Source organism: Saimiri boliviensis, chromosome 6 (genome assembly GCF_048565385.1).
Source record: "Saimiri boliviensis isolate mSaiBol1 chromosome 6, mSaiBol1.pri, whole genome shotgun sequence".
Taxonomy (NCBI): Eukaryota; Metazoa; Chordata; class Mammalia; order Primates; family Cebidae; genus Saimiri; species Saimiri boliviensis.
Window position 1 is genome coordinate 38,034,159 of NC_133454.1, and position 22,364 is coordinate 38,056,522.

Genomic DNA, 22,364 nt, shown 5'->3' on the forward strand with positions numbered 1-22,364 from the left:
CTTGACTGTATTATTTTCATCAAAATGGCTGGAGGAGGAGTGGGTGTCAGCAGTTGTTTATGTTACAAGTTGCTTAATACACTTTCTTTTGATGAAGATCATTTGCCCACTTTGCTAAGCAGTGTTTAGTGTAGATTTTCCTTACTCTTCCTGGTGATTTGCCCTTTGGGAAATGTTTCCCTGGCTGTTAGACTTGTGGTGTATTAATATTTTGGGTGGCTAAAGCCCTGTTATGTTTTTAACAGTTGAAAATTTGAATGTAACCATAAATATACAATGAATGTGGTTCCAGATTTGTAACTAGATTCCCTCACTGTAGTTGTATGAGCCAGCCAACTGAACAGATCCTTATTTGGAAGCCACTGGTGTCTGATGTGGCCACAGAATGCTGATTACAGCTTTGTTTGACTGCCTAAACCTGTCTTCCTTCCTGGTGTTTGGTTGAGGGCCTTACTCCTAAGTCGTGTCATGGCAAATGAGTTCAGAGTTGGTACCTATCACATTTTTTTTTCTGTCTTCTGTTGCTAGACTGACAATTATAAAATTAAAAGATAATATTTCTAGTATCTCTAACCTGTGTAAGAAAGTTCACTTCTAACTATAAGTAGACATCTAACATATAGTAGTTCCATTTAAAATAGCATTTGCTCAGGAATGTCAGTTAAAGCAAAACAGTAGAATATGAGAAAACCACCATTTTTTAAAGAAGTTGAATTCCTGTTTGGCTCTTTTGGGTAAATAAATGTCTTATTGTAGGTAAAGAGCTCAGATTATGAAAGACGTGTAAAAGTGCTAGGTTAATTATTTTCTTAAAATAACTTGTCATTTAGGAAAATAACCAGGTGCTAATGAGTCTTCCCTGCTAATTTTTTTTTTTTTTTGAAGTGGAATCTCACCCTTGTCACCCAGGCTAGAGTGCAGTGGCGCGATCTCAGCTCACTTTAACCTCCGCCTTCTGGGTTCAAGTGATTCTTCTGTCTCAGCCTCCTGAGTAGCTGGGATTGCAAGCACCCGCCACTACCCCTGGCTAATTTTTGTATTTTTAATAGAGATGGGGTTTCACCATGCTGGCCAGGCTGGTCTGAAACTCCTTACCTCAGGTGATCTGCCCACCTCGGCCTCCCAAAGTGCTGAGATTACAAACGTGAGCCACCATACCCAGCCTTGAAATATATATTTTTTTTATTTCTGCCATTTCTCTTTTTTTCCCTTTTCCCCCAAGGTGATGATTATGAAAAGAGCTAGGTAGACCTTATAATTGGAATTCTAGTCTTTGTTCTCAATTCATACTTTAATGACATCTGTCATTTTCTATATAAGAAATCAGGACAAACAATTTTTGAAGTATTGGGAGGAATGTTCTCAGTCACTACGACGTTAGGAAAAGGTGTTCAATTTTGCTGAACATGATTCAGATAAAAATCATTTGGGATCAAGATTGAGAGAACTGTGTTTGCTTCAGGAAGCCTCCCCTTGAGCTTTGGCATTATTCTTGTGACTGGTACATTCTCACCCCTTCCTTAGGGAATAATTATTTCCCAAGGAAGTTATATAAGCATGTCAGCACATCACTTTATTTGTCAGCATGGTTAAGTTGTGTTTAAATTGGTTTCATACTTGTGAACAAATGTTAATTTTATCAGACCTAAAGCTATAGGGTCAGATTATAGTGAGGTATACAATTTGTAGACTTACAATAAATGGTCATATTTGCTTTTGTGTATTTCTGCCCATACTTGTTCATAATTTTAACTCATTAACAGCCTTCAGTGATAACTTAATTATTTAAATTTCAATTTAGGATTCTAATTTCTTGTAATACAGGAACCATATTATCATAGAGGCAAAATGTGTAAGTCTTTTCATCCTTATCAAGGAACTTTATATGCATAATCCCTGAATTTTTAAGGTTCTAGAAATAGTCCACCGTGGACATACACAGATACAAAAAGCATATAGTTGTGGTTTAGGAACTGTGGCTCATAGAAGGATTAGATTAAACAATGTATCATTGTTCCTAGAGTCAATTAAGCACGTAGGTTTAGCTAGTTTGGGAACAGCCTCTAGCATGTGACTCTATAACACTTGCACAAGAAACATGGGCTTGATAAATGAGCAGTAAATCTGGGCTGACTGCCCACTCCCAGTACTGCCATCATAGTATTTTGAGGGCCTGACAACAATATTAGAAGCTTAGAACATTCTTCATATCATTTTGTATTATTCCTGGTTTTCCAATTTTAATCTTATTGTTTCCTAAAAGTCAATTTTTCTTAATAAAAAAAGAATCTTTAGTTGATCACTTGATTTTTCATTAGATATTAGGCTTTGTGGTCTTACATATAGTTAAATTCAAGCTCACTTTTCTTCAGGAAAGTGGGTGATTTGGTTGCCCAGATGCCTCATGTGGGCACATAAAGCACGTTTTTGTCATGTTACTATTGTTCACCCTTATCAGAAAAAATTCAATGTTTGAGCAGGTCACTGTCTTCAACAGTGCGTTGTTGGGGTTTTGTTAAAACTCTTTTCCTTTTACAACACAATGAAGATGATCTTAAAAATATGTTAGAGGCTTCAACACTTGGCAGCTGTATTTTTTTTTTAAGTTTCTAATTATGATATTAGAAGTGTCCATAAAAGGTTTCCATTCATAACGTCTGTAGATTATATGAAATTCTTAATGCCTACTTTGTGCCGTCTGACATCACGAAATCTTAGCAGATTTGGAAGGAACCGGTTTGTTAGGTAGCTGTGCACAGGTACAAATGATTTAAGATTATACTGCTGTGATTTTGTGAAAAATCGGTTTTATAAATTTTTTAGTTTGGAAGAAACATTTTCAAAAATGGATTATGAAGAGAACAAAAGAAACAATGTAGTTAGGTTTAAGTTTATAACAGCTTCATTCTACTGATACTAGTTGTAGACTTTAACCAAGATAGAATTATTTTATAAATTGAGAGTTTCAGAGGATGCTTAACTCCTCAGATAAGTGGTTTTGCTTCATCATGTACACAAAATATTTACCCTCTAGCCATTTGTCATTCTTAAAACAATGTAGGTGACCAAATCTCAAAATAGTATCTAAGGCAGTGCTTCTCAAACTTTTAACGAACATACAGAGGATCTTATTAAACTGTAGATTCTTCATCAGTGGGTTGGGTAGAACGTGAGGTTCTGCAGTTCTGACTAGCCCCTGGGTGTGGTCAGTGCTGTTGGGACAAGGCCCACACTTTTGAGTAGCAAGGGTATGAAAGAATTGGTAGTAACCATACTTTGAAGTTTCTAAACTTTATCACAGTATCAGTGTCAATGTTAATCTGTTTCTTAGTATATTATTTTTAGTCATTTATTTTACTAACCTACCTGAGCACTAACCTCCTACTAGTGCTTTCACAAATTAGCAGCATAAAATTCATCCTTAACTTTGAAGGTCAATGTAAGAAAGTCATCAGTGTTTTGGTTACTATAAAACCCATTTTGATTACGTTGTTCAGTGTTTCTTAAATAAGGGTTATAGATAAAGCATTTGAGAATAAAACACAGAACCAATAATTTGAAGAATTTCTTAAAATGTATTAGGATGAGCTTTGGCTGATAAATACTGCTTATTATTTGCTTTGGTTTATATTGACAGAGATGACTATCTTATGGCTTAAATAAAAATGATTGCATGGAGAGGTTTTTAGTACTTAATATTTTGACGCATTTGGTTACAGGAATAAGATTTTTATTTTACTTTGTAATTATTACGCTGCTCCTCTTCCCCTATGAGTCAGTATGTCTACACTTGCTGAGTTCCTTTTTTAGTTCATTCTCTCTCTCTCTCTTTCTCTCTCTCTCTCTCTCTCTCTCTCTGTCTCTTTTTTTTTTTTTGGCTGGCCAGGTGTGTATTGGTAGGTTGCAGTGCCACACAGCTCCTCAGAGCCTGGCTGGCCAGCAGGCAGCCAGCGTACAGCGCTCAGCCTGCAGTAGGAGCGTCTCTGTTCACATTCCAGGCTTCTGGTTTATTCTTTCTCTATGCTGATAGCTCTCTGCAGGTTGAAGTAGTGGTCCAGAAACATTTTTATCATTTCTATTCCTTGCCTTCAAACCTGTAGTGTCTGCTTACTTCATCTCTTCATTACTTATCAGTGAAAACCAAACTCCCTATTAAAGCTCTTAACCTAGACCTGTCATCTTCACTTAACTGAACTCTTATTTCATTTTTAATAAAACATACTCGACTCATTTACCATGAAGTTTTCCTATTTTAAATATTGGGCTAGCAACGGAATGAAATATTTGAGGGCTTTTTGTGTACCAGGAGTCACAGTCCTGGTTGCTTTTATATATGTTACTGAATTTAATCATTTGAACCCTGCAAAGTAAGTAAATCAGTCCTACTTTATTGAAGGTGGAGTAGATTGATAAAATTTGCCCATGCAATCCAGATTGTCATTGGCAGAGCTGGAATTTTAATATTCATCTGCCTTCCCTTTTTTTTTTTTTTTTTCCCCCCACAGAGGAGACTTCTAAAAGGAGGAGGCATCTAGGTCTTTAAAAGGTTGGATAGAAATTAGGTGTTTTGTGGGCCAGCTGGGGAAGATTACCAGCAGGGCCAGATTACCCCTGAAGGAAGAGTAACCTGCCTGCCTGCCGCCTGCCTGCCTGCCTGCCTCCCTTCCTCCTTCCCTCCTTCCTTCCCTTTCTCCTTTCTTTCTTCTTTTCTTCCTCCTTCCCTCCCCTCCCTGCATTCTCTCTCCTCTTCCTCCATCCCTATGTTGCTCAGGCTGGAGTACAGGGCACAATCTCAGCCCACTATATAACCTCTACCTCCTAGGCTCAAGCAATCCTCTCACCTCAGCCTCCCAAGTATCTGAGACCACAGGTATGCACCACATGCCTGGCTGATATTTTATCTTTTTCATAGAAATGGGGTTTTACTGTGTTGTCCAGCCTGATCTCAGACTCTGAGCCCAAGTGATCCACCCGCGTCTGCCTCCCAATGTGCTAGAAGTAAAGGTGTGAGCCACCATGCCTGGCCTTTTGTGGTTTTCTTAATAACATTTTCTTTTCTCTAAATTACTTATTGTAAGAATACAGTACATAACATACAACATAATGGACTGTCAATAGTAGGCTGTCAGTAATTAAGTTTTTGGGAATAAAAAGTTATATGTGGATTTTTGACTGCACGGGAGGGTTGGTGTCCCTGACTCTTGGATCATTCATTGGCCAACAGTATACTGTTGCAAATTGATAAAACAGCTTTTTTTTTCATGGTTTAATCTTATAAAATAAATGTTAACAAAATATTCTCAAGTTAATTTTATTCTACATTTTCTTTGGCATCTAAATGGGCACATGTATTTTTTTTTCCTTTTCCGAGACACAGTCTCACTCTGTCACCCAGGCTGGAGCACAGTGGTACAATCTTGACTCACTGCAACCTCTGCCTCCTGTGTTCAAGCGATTCTCCTGCCTCAGCCTCCTGAGAAGCTGGGATTACAGGCATCCATGCCTGCCTAATTTTTGTATTTTTAGTGGAGATAAGGTTTCACCATGTTAGCCAGGCTGGTCTCGAACTCCTGACCTCGTGATCCACCCACCTTGGGCTCCCAAAGTGCTGGGATTACAGGCATGAGCCACCCTGCCCAGCCAGGTGCATGTATTTATAGTTGGAAAATTAGGTAATAATATTTTTATTCCTTAAAGACACGTAGGAATAATTTTTTCTCCCAGGCCAGGCACAGTGGCTCACACCTGTAATCCCAGCACTTTGGGAGCCAGAGGTGGGTGGATCACTTTAGGTCAGGAGTTCAACACCAGCCTGGCCAACATGGGAAAAACCCCATCTCTACTAAAAATACAAAAAAATTAGCTGGGTATGGTGGCACCCACCTGTAATCCCAGCTACTTGGAAGGCTGAGGCAGGAGAATTGCTTGAACTCGGGAGTTGGAGATTGCATTGAGCCAAGTTCACAGCCCTGCACTCCAGCCTGGGTGATGGAGTGAGACTGTCTCCAAAAAAAAAAAAAAAAAAAGAATTTCCCATATTTAACTCCCATTCTAGCTAGAGCCTGTGATTCTTTCTTAGTGTATTAGTGATAAGATAGAATTATTGGTGAGATAGCAGTCTATATCCATTTCAGGATAGTTAATGGTAAAAAGTGTCATTTCTTTGCTGTTTCCATAGTTATCAGTAGGATTATTAAAGAAGAGAAAACTCAGATTTGAAACTTAAAACAGCTACCCCCCAAAAAAATGTTTAGCCATCCAGAAATAAACATTTTGATATTAATTCTTTCTATATGCCATCACTACACACACACACACGCACTTTAAACAATTAGCCTTGTTGAATACATACTGTTTTATAACCTAGTTTTTAAAACTGTGTTAATATTTTTCATATCATATAGTTTTCTAAAACATTTTCAATAGCTGCTTGCAGTCCATCGTATGTAATCATGTTTATTTAACCAATTCCCTATCATTAAATGTTAAGTGGCTTTCAAATTTTTGCTGTAATAAATTATACTGAAGAGAGGTTTATATATAAAGTTTTGATTACTTCTGGCTATTAATGCAGTGTACTTTTTAAGGTAGTTTTATTTGTATAATGTATCAAGTTTTTCTTCATTGAAACAATGAAACTTTGCTACAAGAAAAGTTAGTACTTATTGAAAGCTTTAATATGCTAGATGCCTTGCAGTCTTTTATTTCACAGAATTTTTAGCTGTTTTCATTCTCAACTTTACATACTAAGAAATCTATATGTATATGTGTATTAGTAAGTTAACAGTTACGTAGAAAATGTTCAGCAAATATCAGAGGGCTTTGTATAAGTACATGTTATTCAGCAGTCACTGGAGAAAATGAAAACTTACAGAAGAAGTTTTAAATTCTGCTTTGGCTTTGCAGTATATAAGAAGACGATTTTTTGGGTTTTGCGGTGGTTTACTTTAAAAAGGGCTAAAAATTACATTATTTGGCTTTCTCACATCTAGGAGAAAATAAGCGTGATTTTTTTTTTTTTTTAATCTTGGATTTTAGTCTTATAGTTTCTCTCTTGGTATACAAACTACATTGTATTTTTACATTAGAAGTGAGTAATAATTAACTTATTAGTTGAAGATGATTTCCTTTCACTTAAAATTCCAGGCATAACTTTTTCAGATGTTGCACTTGTAAGATCTGAAGGGTAAAGGTTGAGTGATTTAAGGGTGAAAAATGTCTGTTGCAAAGGGAGGGTGGTGGGAGGAGTGAGATGCTGTGACTTTTTGCTTTTACAGAGCTCACTTGGTACCCTTTGATTATGAGCCCACAAGATAAGAATTGTTTTTGGAACCTGGTATTTGTTTCCTAATGCAGTGTTTTGTTTTGTCTTAGTCACATCGATCAGACAACAACATGGCAGGACCCCAGGAAGGCCATGCTGTCTCAGATGAACGTTACAGCCCCCACCAGTCCACCTGTGCAGCAGAATATGATGAATTCGGCCTCAGGTGAGTGAGACACTGTAATTACAGCACATGGAGTAATGCTTATGCATTGGTAAAAATTGCTGTGGAAAATAGTCATTACTCTTTTACAGAAACTGGGGCGTGGGCAATGTTGATTGTCTCTCCAGTTTCATACAGAAGACATATTCTATTTTAAAATAACGTAAGCTATTTTATTGCCCTGTATTAGCAGTTAATGCATAAGGGGGCCAATAACTGAAAGCCACCAGTTCTTTAAGATTTGGTTCTGAAGCAAGTATCTCAAATTTTTAGTTCTGTTAATTTTGATACATTTGTGTTTATTCTGCTGCTTTCTTGTGTCTCAGGTAGTTCAGCTGAAGTTTCCTTCTTCCCTTTGTTGTTTGGATGGAAAGCCAAGTTATGGTGTTCTTATTTTTTTATTTAAAAATTTTTTTTGCTATGGTGTTCTTAACCCAACTTATAACATGGTTATTCATTCTACTCTGAAAATATCTGAAAGGCAGTAACTTTTGCAAACCCAAACGAGTATTTATTATTCCCAGGGCGAGCATGGATTATTAAACACATCTTCACCTTTTTTTATAGAAGATAAACCTGAGTATAAATCCTTTTTTCTGCCCCTTATTTTCAATTTACTTGAATCTGCAGTTTTTCTCATCTACATAATGGAAAATAACAGTGCTCCTTATGATAGAAGGGAGGATATGAAAGAAAATCATGCAGTTTATATGAAGCTTCTCGTAATTACAGAGTAGGCAGTAAGTGAAAGCTTAGCTCCTTCATCTTCCCTATCAGATACTGTCTAGCCTCTTTCTCCTTTGTTAGGTGGGTCCAAGGCCACAGTTAGTCCATTATGTACGTTCGTACATATTAGGAAAAGGTGTCCTTCTTCTGGGAAATTGAGATTACAATGACCTGTGATTGCATCACCATACTCCAGCCTGGGTGACAGAGTGGGACCCTGTCTTTAAAAAAAAAAAAATTGTGTGTCTTGTTTGTAAAGTATGAAATGTTTTAATATACTACATAAAAATTAGTAGGCATGCATATACATGTCTATATATAAATAACATGTTTAAATGTCTAAATGATAGAGCTGTAAAGAGGTGACTTTGAGACAGTTTCAGTGGAGTGGCAAAAAGCATGACTGGAGCATTAGGAGTGAGGGGAGAAGGAATAAGGGAGAGGGTTTTGAGGAGAGAGTTGGAAGGAGAAACTGAAATGGGAAAAGCCACCCCGGAAGAGGCTTGAGCATGTTTACATGGTGCTAGAAGGTATTTGACAATAATAATTGTATAATAATAATTCTTGTTTGTATCCCAGCATTCTGTGAAGGTGCATTTTGCACTGTCTTGTTTAAGATCCCATGTTCTTTGTTGTACGTTAATCATAGATAGAATAACTGACAGAGCAAAGCCTCAGAGAAAGCAGAAGCAACTGGGAGCCATTAATGAATGTCCTGGAGGCGCTATTTTTAAATGCTATTGATAGTAGATAATATTGGGGAACTGCTTCTCCAGAAGGTGGTAGGTATAGAGATGATGTTTGCTTAAGGAGGCCTTGTTTCAAATAAAATACTGTTCCTTAAAGAGAAGAGAATATTCAAAGAGAACACTCCATTATGGGACAATCAGACAGTATGAGGAGGAAAGGAAGAGACTAGCTGACAGGTCCAATACCCAAAAGGCTTTTTAAAACATCAGCAACAACACTAATTCCAGGAGTCACCAAAACTTTCAAAATTAGAGTGAAGTGTTACATTAAATATAGATGAATTCCCAGAATCAGAATATTCTGAATTTGGTTACACGGAGGCTTGCTGGTCAAGTGCTGAGAGTATTGATAATCTCTTCACAGTGAATGCCTCTTTTTCCTTTAAATTACATGCACTTGTTTGTTGTCTTTTCTTCCATTTCAGTGGAAGCCCATGGTTTTGATATGCTTTGGAATGAATGTCTCTGTAATCTTGATAGATCTCATGTTCACATAAAATTATAGCCATAACGTCATGTTAATAAGTGAAGCAAAAGCATGCTCTTCTCTGCTTGAAAAAACGATCTTTTAAGGAGTTTTTAAAATCTTAGAGACAGTGAGCAAGGAGAATTGTGAGAGCATTTAAGTAAAATTTGAGGGCATTTAATATAACAGAGCAGAAAATGGCTTCCGTGAAGCAGGCTATCTACAGAAAATTTTCACCCTTAAGGGGATGCCTTCTGAATGGCTAACCCAAAGCTACACTGTGCTTCTAAAGTACTCTGCTGGGTTAATCATGCTAAATGCAACTTGATTTACATTTTTATTACTTATTAATTTAACAAGGACTTTCTTCGCTTTGCTTTTTTTGAAAAAGAATTTTCGTCATTCATAATTGAGTCCAGCTTCATGTTCTGCTCTGACTTCTTGTTTCTCATCGGACCGCTTTCCTTAAGATACTGTCATTTTCTGTAGACTCCCCAAACCTGTTTTCTGCGTAATATTTGTGGTTGACTAGGCTGAAAGATCTTTTAAGATTCTTTTCAATTCTTAAGATTTTATGAAACCCTATTTCGTTTTCTAATTTACTTTAGCAAAAATGATGAGTTTAATTATGCTTTTATAAGTCCTTTTTCAAAGTATGAGGTTGAAATGGTGGATTTCATTTATAGACTAGAGACCAGTGGTTTGTGATTGGGCAGATTTCCAAATACCTATAACCAAGAATCACCCAAAACAAAGGTGCACCTGGAAAAGGTTCTAGAGGCAAGACTCAATACATCCTTGTAAGAAGATTAATTTATATTCTTTAACTGTGTCATTTAAGTGACAGGTAAATGACAGCAAACTTTGTGAAAGAATTTGAAAAGTGAGGAAGAAAATAGAAAAATAAGAGGAAATTGAATAGTAAGATAATGGTTTTACTTTATTCTATATTAAAATATTCAATACATAAATATATGTATATGTAAAGTCTAGTCTACTAAATTACTTGAGATGATTGTCCTTTCAAAGTTATAATGTATAAGGCTGGGTGTGTTCAACATTAGAAAACAAAGCCCTGGGGAGTGAAAAGTGATACTTCTTTAGCTCTATTTTTATGATATGTTTTGAATTTTTTAAATAGGAACTTGTTAACACTGATCGACACAATTGCTGGATCTTCAAGTGACAGTAAAGTCAAAGTATATTCTGTGATAATTCAGAAATAACTGTATGCCAAATAGCTACTTAGGATCATTAAAAATTATGTCTTGATTTCTATTAGGTAGAATCAACTCATTTATCTGCTTTTGAGAAATGTACATTTAATAACACCCCAAAGTCCAAATGTCTCATTACAGGTACATTTTAGGGTATTCATTATTTGTATACTTTAAAGTTAGAAATTATTGGGATTTATTTGACAATTCTCAACTCTACCAATGTAGCATAGCACTTTCAGATTTCTCTTTTAAGAAAAACTGTGAGGAATTCCTAGGAAATAACCTCAGGAGATTGGTTGAGAAAATGCCCTCTTGATCTTGAAAAGGTGATACATGTTAGAAGAGTATGCTAAGCACCTTCCTTTGAGTGGGGAAAAGTGTTCAGAAGCAAGCAAAGTGAGGAGTACAGATCTGCCTTAACATTTGCCCGTCGTATTCTCCTGCCTGTGTAATACCTCTCAGCACCAAAGATCAAATGAGAGATTGTTACCAAGAAAAATGAGAGGACTAGAAAATAGATGTGAAATATAAAAATGATGGGTAAATTACACATTAATTTAGGTTTTAACTTTATAAACACAGAGAGGGTAAAGATGTGTGAGAAGTTGCAGAGCCAACAGGGTTAAGGTGTTGATAATTGCTACTTTATGTGTTGTAGTTCTTAAACTTTGAAATTCTACTTTTCACCTTTGAAACAGAGATGATTTACAATAAGGGTTAAGACCAAGGGCTCTTGAAATCCCATGGATCTAGTTTGAATCCCAGCCATAATTTATCATCCATGAAATCTTGGACAAGTTACCGTATCTACCTGTATTCGTCACTTGGAAAAATGAGATAATAACTCATAGAGCTGTTGTGAGCATTAAATGACAGAATCCATATCACATAGTTAAAATTTATTATTAATAGTACATGGTGCTTGGTGTAGTGTCTTGCATATATAATAGGTAAATAAATGTGATCTAATATTTTACAATTTAATCCGTTTATAATACCAGGTAGCCACTATTACTTTGTTAAAAATCTGTTACTGTCTTTGAAATTATGTTTATCTCTGTAAGCTTTTTATCATCAAGTTGGGGTCATTGGCTCTTATCCAAGTAGTTGTTTCCGGATTCTTCTGAAAGTTCTTGATTATTGTAAGGTGGAAATTGTCAGTCAGAAGTCACAATATATGGGAAAAGACTATACTAATGGGAAACTTAATAGCAATGAACTATAACAAATAAAGCCCAAAGTCAGAGCAATGAAGAGACAGAGACAGTGTATTTGACTGGTTACTCTCAGGTTTGTATTCCAGATATCTTTTTTAAAAACTTTTTAAATAAAAACACTTTAAAAAAAAAAAATTGCTGTTTTCTATTCACCATCTAGAAATTCGGTAAATTAAGAGAAATGGCCCTATGAAATGAAAAAATAGTACAAGGAAAAAGCATATTAATCAAGAATCAATAATAACCTTTTTTTTTTTTGAGACGGAGTTTCGCTCTTGTTGCCCAGGCTGGAGTGCAATGGCGCTATCTCGGCTCACTGCAACCTCCGCCTCCTGGGTTCAGGCAATTCTCCTGCGTCAGCCTCCTGAGTAGCTGGGATTACAGGCACGCGCCACCATGCCCAGCTAATTTTTTGTATTTTTAGTACAAATGGGGTTTCACCATGTTGACCAGGATGGTCTCGATCTCGCGACCTCGTGATCCACCCACCTCGGCCTCCCAAAGTGCTGGGATTACAGGAGTGAGCCACCGTGCCCAGCCAATAGTAACCATTTCTTAAGAAGCTTGGTGGTTTTATATAGCTTGTGGCTTGATTTACTTGATGATGAAGTTCCTAAAAAATAGTTGGTAATATAGAAACAACCACCATTTTTCTTAATACTATGGTCAGTCCATTTCATTTTAATAAAAGATGCCAGTATGGAATATGAAGACGAAAAATTTTTCTTTTTGAAATACAAGTAATGTAATGATAATTTCCAAATTGCAAATGGCATTAGCCTGTAATTACTGTATCCATTCTAGTATAGGAGTTCTTCTGATGGCTGACACATGGCACTTTTTAATCATGGCTCTTGACTTTGCTGCATAATGATATGCCACTTGTGTCAGGGCAACTAATGGCTTTGATTTGACTCTGATGGTGTGAGTCTTTCACTTCATCTCCACTGGGAATCACTCTTGATGTTGTTTAATTCCTGTCATGATTTTTAAAGTATTAATTTATTCATTCTTTCTGTAAAGAAACCCACATTCATTATGCTGAGAGGTGGGTATATAGTTACTTTGTTTTTTAGTAGCTGTAGATCAGTATTTTTTCTAATAGTGCCACATATTTTTAAAGGATTATTTCACTTTCAGAATCATGATATCCACAATAACTATCCAAATCTCAAATGTATTGGGGTTGTTCGTATTCTTAGTTAGATGCCTGATTATTCTGTTTAAGGTAATTCTTTCCTGTCCTCTTTGCTTTACTTTAGAGCAGGCGTCCCCAAACTTTTAACACAGGGGGCCAGTTCACTGTCCCTCAGACCGTTGGAGGGCCGCCACATACTGTGCTCCTCTCACTGACCACCAATGAAAGAGGTGCCCCTTCCTGAAGTGTGGCAGGGGGCTGGATAAATGGCCTCAGGGGGCCGCGGTTTGTGGATGCCTGCTTTAGAGATTATCTTCTAAAAAAGGGGAAACATATAGAAACTCAAGATTGTTGGGTGCTCTTGACCTGATCTTAGAGCACAGATATCAAATATTTTTTAAAATTTACTAGAAGCCTTTGAAGTAATCATTTAAGATAGGAAAATTTATTTGCATTTTGAATGTCATTAAGAGTTTAACTCAACTCAACTCAGGCCGGATGTGGTGGCTCATACCTGTAATCCCAACACTTTGGGAGGCTGAGGTGGGCAGATCACCTGAGGTCAAGAGTTTGAGACCAGCCTGGCCAACACGGTGAAACCCCATTTCTGTTAAAAATACAAGAACTAGCTGGGTGTGCTGCTGGGCACCTGTCATCCGAGCTCCTCAGGTGGCTGAAGCAGGAGAGTCATTTGAACCCTGGAGGCAGAGGTTGCAGTGAGCTGAGATTATACCACTGCACTTCAGCCTGGGAGACAGCCAGACTCCATCTCATAAAAAGAAAAATAATGCAAAGAAAAATATTGTAGGTCCACGAATATCATTTCTGCCAACTCTCTTAATAAAATGACTTATTACATATTGGGGCATAAAAATAGAAGTGTTTGTGTTCAACTTTTCTTCAGTGATTATTCGTAGATTTTTGGAAACTTTGCTGAGCTTTGGAGTAGAGAGAATGAGAAAGAGATTAAATTATTTCCATTTAAGAACCAGCTCAAATGCCTGTGTTATTCTCTTGATAAGTGTTGGAATATTATTTTTGTCTTTCCCACTGATTTCTAAATCCTTCTGGTTACTCTATTGCTACAGTAATTTTATGACTCATAGGAGGAGTATTTGTGTGAAAGATTAAGATGCTAATTCTTTAAAAATGATATTCACAGACTACCATATATAGGCAGTGTAAGTGAAATAGAATAAATCTTGCAACAGTGGACACAGTTTTCCAAAATAAGGTTTTCTTTTGATGTTAGTAAGGTAAGGAAGTGGTAAAACTTACTTTAGGTTAAAATTGTAATGCAAGGTATTTATTTGAGCAGTCTGTGAAGTCTTAAGTGTGCTATTTGTTATTCCTTTAGTAAAACTTTACAGAAAGCTAATCTTTAATAAATAAACTTAGTAAAGCTCTAAGCCATTTCATTGAGTTAAAATCTCAAAGACTTAAGTTGCAGTGAAGAGAGTCTGAAGAGTTGCATATTAATGGTATTGCTGAGCTTATACTTGACCTTTTCTTCTAGAAAGTTCTTTTTTTTTTGTTACCCAGGCTGGAGTGCAATGGCACGATCTCAGCTCACCGCAACCTCCGCCTCCTGGGTTCAGGCAATTCTCCTGCCTCAGCCTCCTGAGTAGCTGGGATTACAGGCACGCACCACCATGCCCAGCTAATTTTTTGTATTTTTAGTAGAGACGGGGTTTCACCATGTTCACCAGGATGGTCTCGATCTCTTGACCTCGTGATCCACCCGCCTCAGCCTCCCAAAGTGCTGGGATTACAGGCTTGAGCCACCACGCCCGGCTCTAGAAAGTTCTTAAAGCTATAACCTAATCGAAAAATTATTTTCTTTTTCTTTTTTCTTTCTTTCCTTTTTCTTTTCTTTTCTTTCTTTCTTTATTTATTTATTTTTTTTTGAGAGAGAGCGTCTCTCTGTTGCCCAGGCTGGAGTGCAGTGGTATGAGCTTGGCTCACTGCAGCCTCCGCTTCCTGGGTTCAAACAGTTCTCTGCCTCAGCTTCCCGAGTAGCTGGGATTACAGGTGCCCGCCACCATGCTTGGCTAATTTTTGTACTTTTAGTAGAGACGGGGTTCCACCATGTTGGCCAGGCTGATCTTGAACTCCTGACCATGGGATCCACCCACCTCCTCCCAAAGTGCTGGGATTACAGGCATAAGCCGCTGCATCCGGCTGGAAAATAACTTTTTAAACTGTAGCATAGTTTTACCTTGAGACAGTTGTATTTTTCCCTTCTTGAATGTCGTTCATTCAACATCAAATGCCCTGCTTTATGCTATGCATTGTGATTGCAGAATCAAACTAAGACAGACTTTTTCTATATAATTATAAAAAATGTGGCAGGGCTGGGTGCAGTGGCTCACGGCTGTAATCCCAGCACTTTGAGAGGCTGAGGAGGGCAGATCTCCTGAGGTCAGGAGTTTGAGACCAGCTTGGCCAACTTGGTGGAAAACCCCGTCTTTACTAAAAATACAAAACATTAGCTGGGCATGGTGACACATGCCTGTAATCCCAGCTACTCAGAAGATTGAGGCAGGAGAATTCCTTGAACCCAGAAGGCGTAAGTTGTAGTGAGCCAAGATCATGCCACTGTAGTCCAGCCTGAGCAACAAGAGTGAGACTCTCTCAAAAAAAAAAAAATGTTATGGCAGGTGTACGGACTAAGTGCTGAGAAAGTAGGCAGAGAGGAACACAAGTCAGTAGTGGAAAGAGAGAACAATGAAGAACGTTTTTTTTTGTTTTTGTTTTTGTTTTTTTTGTTTTTTGGCCAAAGGGTCTTGCTCCATCACCCAGGCTAGAGGATGGTGACACGATCACAGCTCACTGCAGCTTCAACTTCATGGGCTCAAGCGATTCTCTCACCTCAGCCTCCCAAGTAACTGGGACTACAGGCACACACCACCATGACCAGCTTTTTTTTTTTTTTTTTTTTTTTGTAGAGACGAAAAAAGTTATAGTCCCAGCTTTTTGGCAGCTTTGCTGGGGATTACATGTGTAAGCCATTGCATTCTGCCAAGACTTCTTTAAGGAGGTTCATTGATTCCTTTATTCAATATTGAATACTTTGTGCCAGGCACGGTTCTAAGTTAATGAGAACAAATATACAATGAGTCAGATATTAAAAGTGGAAGGAGGAAAAATAGGATAGTTATGGTCATAGTTAACTGGCTGGAGATGGAGGGAGATGATAGCTTAGATTACCTTCTCCAGTGCAGGCCTCTGTAACTGACACCTTTTGAGCAGAAATCTGAATGAACTGAGAGTGAGAGCCATCTGAATATCTGGGGAAAGGGGAGAATGTTTCATGCATAACACAACCACCAGTTCAAAGACCCTGAGACCTTATTTGGGGAATAGCAAAAAGGCCACTGCAGCATGAATAGAGTCTATGAAAGGCAGAATGGGGCCATATTACAGAGGTACTTAGGTTTTGAACAGAGAAAATGACATGCTATCAGTAACTTTTTAAAAAGTAGGGAGATGAGAGGGCAGTTTCAGTAACCTAAGGAGAGGATGACCAAAGTGATGATGAAAGTGACTGGGTTCAGGACTTGAGTATTAGGGGACGAGTAGGAATTTAAGTTATAAGAAAAGGGAATATAAAAGTAGCTAGCAGTAGATGGACAATTATTAAGGCGCAGAACCTCTAATACCATACTGCTAGTGGTAAGATGGTGGGCAATGAGACTGAAGACCACCTCAGAATTCCTCTGTGTCATAAGCTAAGAAGTTTGAGCCTTGTCCTGAAAATGTTGGGATACCATTAAAAATCTTCTTTAGGGGTGTTCCTCTATGGTTTTTTGCTGAGATCATGCCACTGCACTCCAGCCTGGGCTATAGCGCGAGACACAGTCTCAAAAAAAAAAAAAAAAAGAAATCTTATTTCTTTACCAAAACTTGATTTACAGATTGCCTTTTCTTCAATAAATGTGTTTATTCTTTTTTATTTTTACTTTATATATATATATATATATATATATATTTATTTATTTATTTATTTATTTATTTTTTTTTTTTTGAGACGGAGTTTCGCTCTTGTTACCCAGGCTGGAGTGCAATGGCACAATCTTGGCTCACCGCAACCTCCACCTCCTGGGTTCAGGCAATTCTCCTGCCTCAGCCTCCTGAGTAGCTGGGATTACAGGCACGTACCACCATGCCCAGCTAATTTTTTGTATTTTTTTAGTAGAGATGGGGTTTCACCATGTTGACCAGGATGGTCTCGATCTCTTGACCTCGTGATCCACCCGCCTCGGCCTCCCAAAGTGCTGGGATTACAGGCGTGAGCCACCGCGCCCGGCCGTATTTATTTTTTTTTGAGACGGAGTTTCACTCTTGTTACCCAGGTTGGAGTGCAATGGCACCATCTTGGCTCACTGCAACCTCTGCCTCCTGGGTTCAAGCAATTCTCCTGCCTCAGCCTCCCGAGTATCTGGGACTACAGGCATGTGCCACCATGCCCAGCTAATTTTTGTATTTTTAGTAGAGACAGGGTTTCACCATGTTGACCAGGATGGTCTCAATCTCTTGACCTCGTGATCTACCGTCCTTGGCCTCCCAAAGTGCTGGGATTACAGGCATGAGCCTCCGCTATTTTTATTATTTTTTTTAATTATTTGATTTTATTTTTATAGATGGGGGTCTTGCTGTGTTGCCCAGGCTGGAGTGCAGTGGCTATTCACGGCATGATCCCACTACTGATCAGCATGGGAGTTTTGACCTACTCCGTTTCCTACCTGGACCAGTTCACCCCTCCTTAGGCAACCTGGTGGTCCCCCACTTCCCGGGAGGTCACCATATTGATGCTGAACTTGGTGTGAGCACCCAACTGGCATAGCGCACTATAGCCCAGAACTTCTGGGCTCAAGCGATCCTCCCACTTCAGCCTCCCGAGTAGCTGGGACTACAGGCACATGCCACTGCTCCCTGCAGTAAATGTGTTTATTTTCCCACATTCGGCTTATTGAAGCCACAAAATAAGTTAGTGCTAATAATACCATTATGTGTTGCTTAATGACTAGGATATGTTCTAAGAAAAGGGTTGCTGGGTGATTTCATCATTGTATGAACATCATAGAGTATACTTACAGAAACCTAGGTGGTATAGTTTATTATACATCTAGACTACAATATAGCTTATTGCTCCTAGGCTATAAAGCCTAGATTGCATGTTACCCTATTGAAGACTGTAGGCAGTTGTAACACAGTGGTAAGTATATATGTATCTAAATATATCTAAACATAGAAAAGGTAATGAATTGCACTATGACATTACCTTATGATAGCGACGATGTCTCTAGGTGGCAGGAATTTTTCAGTTCTATTAATAAGTTTCTGGGATCACCATCTTCTCTGTGGTCTATCGCTGGCTGAATGTCATTATGCAGCAAATTTGTATTTGCTTTTTTCATTGCGTCTGCCTAAAAGTCTTAGTAGTGCGGGCAGAACTTGATTAGGGATTGTTTAGTGTATATATATATGATCAAACATGAATTTCAGATATTTATGTTAATGGAAGATGCCTTTGTAAAGAAAACTACGGAAGAGTCAGAGGTGAATACATTTTAGTTCCTGTTTATTTTGAAAGCCAAAATTGCACAAATTGTAGACCAAAGTATCACAAACTACTAACAAGGCAGTAGTTTCTAATAAATGTTGCTATCTTTGTCCTGAGCAACCTTGCAAAACTGTACATTCCCACTCATAAAAAATGGAGAATTTTCCCCTATATTCTAGGACAGAGTGATAAGTTCTCCTCATAATTCCTCATAGCTTATAGTTAAACTCAGTGTAAAAGAGTGGTGAACACAAGACAATATATAACAAGTATTCAAGAAATCAGAACAGGTGCAATTTCAGTTTCTAAGTGGGGAAGAGTCTTACTAGTGGGACAGATTGGAGAAAAGCTTCACAAAGATAGGGCATAAGAATAGAGTAGACTTGGGCTGGGCACGGTGACTCATGCCTGTAATCCAGCACTTTAGGAGGCTGAAGTGGGCAGATCACGAGGTCAGGAGTTTGAGACCAGCCTTGCCAACATGGCGAAACTCCGTCTATACTAAAAATACAAAAGTTAGCCAGAGGTGGTGGTACATGCCTGTAATCCCATCTACTCAGGAGGCTGAGACTGGAGAATCGCTTCAACCCAGGAAGCGGAGGTTGCAGTAACCTGAGATCACGCCATTGCACTCCAGCCTAGGTAACAGAGTAAGACTCTGTCTCCAATTAATTGTCATCCAGTAGAATGTCAATGGGTTGAAAATAATTGAGGCTAGGAGGACACAGGCCTACGGGTAGACATGCTGAGAATGTATGGAGGCAGAAAGCTCATGGTACTGCTAGGTACTGGAAATTCCATGGGATTGAACAAGCCATGTGGCTGGGAGAACTGATTGAATTACTAAAGTGATAGAATCATCTTACCAGAGAAAAAGCAGCTGATGAAGTGGAAGAAACTGTATAGACACGTTACTAGGAAGAAGTGACATTCAGAGTGGGAAGGGGTGAGAGGGAGTTACCAAACAAAGAAGGTGGAGAGAAAGTTCCTGCAGGGAGCAACTGCACTTGTAAAGGTCCTGAATGAAGCTGGGAGAGGAGATGTTTGAGGAACTGAAAAACGATTGAATGAGAAGGGATGTGAAATGATTGTGGAGGAGTAGATAGAGCCAGGCATGTTGGATGCTTTCAGTACAGAAGTAGTGCTTTGTAATGCCTGCCTATAGAGGATAACCTACTAAAAATTTGGGAATTTTTCCTTTAGGGAGCTAAGCCCTGAGTCAGAGAACTTCCTTAGAGGAGGTGAGGTAAGAAGATTGTGTGGCTGTGGTACATACAGAGTTTAATGTTGGAGTTGAATAAGGCCAGTTTGGAAGCTACTGCTAAAACTTCATCATGGAAATGTGGAAGTTTATGTGAAAGTTTCAGGGTCAAGAGATCGAGACCATTCTGGCTAACATGGTGAAACCCTGTCTCTACTAAAAGTACAAAAATTAGCTGGGTGACGTAGCGCTCACCTGTAGTCCCAGCTACTCAGGAGGCTGAGGCAGGAGAATCACTTGTACCCTGGAGGCAGAGGTTGCAGTGAGCTGAGATCACACCACTGCACTCCAGCCTGGTGGCAGAGTGAGATTCCATCTCAGAAAAAGAAGAAAGTATATGTGAAAGTTTTATTTGAGGGACAAATGGAAATGATATTTTAAAAAGTAAACCCTGCCGGGCTCGGTGGCTCAAGCCTGTAATCCCAGCACTTTGGGAGGCCGAGGCGGGTGGATCACGAGGTCGAGAGATCGAGACCATCTTGGTCAACATAGTGAAACCCCGTCTCTACTAAAAATACAAAAAACTAGCTGGGCGTGGTGGCGCGTGCCTGTAATCCCAGCTACTTAGGAGGCTGAGGCAGGAGAATTGCCTGAGCCCAGGAGGCGGAGGTTGCGGTGAGCCGAGATCGCGCCATTGCACTCCAGCCTGGGTAACGAGAGCGAAACTCCGTCTCAAAAAAAAAAAAAAAAAGTAAACCCTACACAAAATGTGGGAACACATCTTGTGAGGTGTCAAATGTCCAGTTGGAGGAGAGAGACTAATATTGACCCTGTGAGAGGCATTAAAGATATGTGAGTCATTTAGATGAATATGACAAGCAGTGGGATTTCATGAAAGTTCCAGGAAAAGAGGATTTAAACAAAACAAAGCAACATGTGATCACTGTTTGTCATACTTGTGGCGTAGTACTCAAGAGCATGTTTTCTGGAGTCCTTGACTGTCAAGGTCTCACTCTGCCACTTACTAGGTTGGGCTGAATGATCCCAGACAGGTTAACTTTTCTTTGCCTTAGATTCCTCATCTGTAAAGTGGGTATCATAATAGTATCTCCATCATAGGTTTTTTAAGTGAGTTAATGTTTGCTTGCAAAGAACTTAGGAACAGTGCCTTGTATATAGTAAGAACAGATTGTGAGTCATCATAAATACACGAGATCAGAATTTCAAAGCAAGAATCAGGCAGAATTTTAGAATTCAGTTCCTTTAAAAGGTCATTGAATCTACTTTTCTAGCTGTTCTTGCCACTTTCTAAGGAAACTACTTGATAATCCTGTACTTTGCACTACTCATCAGGGTACGTGTAGTAAACTTCAGTGTCCTGGGTGACTTTATTCCCGAATTGTGGGGCAGATGACAAAGGGAGGTTGGTCCTGTAACTCATGGTGTAGTTAATCAAGACTTTCCTGTTTGAATAGACATGGCAAATGTTTTTAGTTAGTCATTACTAATGCAAGAACGTCCTTAGGCAAGAGCAGGAAGTTGATGGTGAGTCACTTTCAGTATTACGACATGGATTATTTGTTTTTAAAATATCACAAGGAGTTGGCATTTGCTATAGCAGATAAGTTGTCAATCAAGTAGTAATAGTAAATCCTACATAAAAATTCCCTTGAATTTAAGTAATTCTAATTTATGAATTATTTTATATATTGCCTACCATTCTCTTTTTACTTATTCTGATTCAGATTTCTCATCCTCTCAGTCTAATTTTGTGTTGCTATGAAGGAATAACTGAAGCTAGGTAATTTCTAAAGAAAACAGGTTTAATTTGGCTCACAGTTCTGCAGTCTGTATAGGAAGCATGGTGCTGGTGCCTGCTTCTGGTGAGGACCTCAGGAAGCTTACAATTATGGCAAAAGGCAAGTGGGAAGCAGTGCGATACATGGTGAGAGAAGGAGCAAGAAAGTGAGTGGGAGAAGTCCCAGACTTTTAAACAACCAGATCTCAGGTCAACTGAATGAGAACTCACTTATCACTAATGGGATGGTACAAAACGATTCATGAGGGACCCCACTCTCCACGCCATGACCCAGTCACCTCCTACCAAGCCCCACCTCTAACTTGGGGAATTAGATTTCAGCATGAGATTTGGAGGGGACAAACATCCAAACCATGTCACCCTCCTTACGCCTCTTTAAAATGCTGGCCTGTTTTTCTCTTCCTTTTTGTTATAGGACCTACTTTTAATCTTTTCTTCTAAAGAAGGCTTTGGTGTGGTGGTCAGGCATGATAGCTCAGCCTTGAAAAGCTTCCACATCTTTTCCATGTCTAAGAGCCCCACTTTCAAGTGTGTAAAAGTTAATTGGGGTGAAGATGTGTATTACCCATTCTGACCAGTCTGGAGGTTGTCATGAGTTTGGGGGATTGAAATTACTTTTTAGTAATGGTAATCCCCTTTAAGTATTGCCCATTTAACACTTTACTGGTTGAAATGATGAAAGTTTTTTTGGTAGAAAAACTAAATTAACTGCTTCTTGTGCCTCATCCGCACACGGTTGCCTCTTCATGCTTTTGCCTGCCTGGGATGCTCATGC

At 38.7% G+C, this 22,364-nt stretch overlaps 1 protein-coding gene across 12 annotated transcripts in view; it reads left to right on the top strand.

Moving 5' to 3' along the window:
* YAP1 (Yes1 associated transcriptional regulator) overlaps window positions 1–22,364 on the top strand; it is a 132,699-nt gene that overhangs the window by 57,691 nt on the left and 52,644 nt on the right. For all 12 annotated transcript variants that reach the window (XM_010334625.3, XM_039470872.2, XM_039470870.2 and 9 more), the window contains exon 3: window positions 7,375–7,490. In XM_010334625.3, the coding sequence (XP_010332927.2) occupies window positions 7,375–7,490 (116 nt within the window). The remainder of the gene's footprint in view (window positions 1–7,374; window positions 7,491–22,364) is intronic.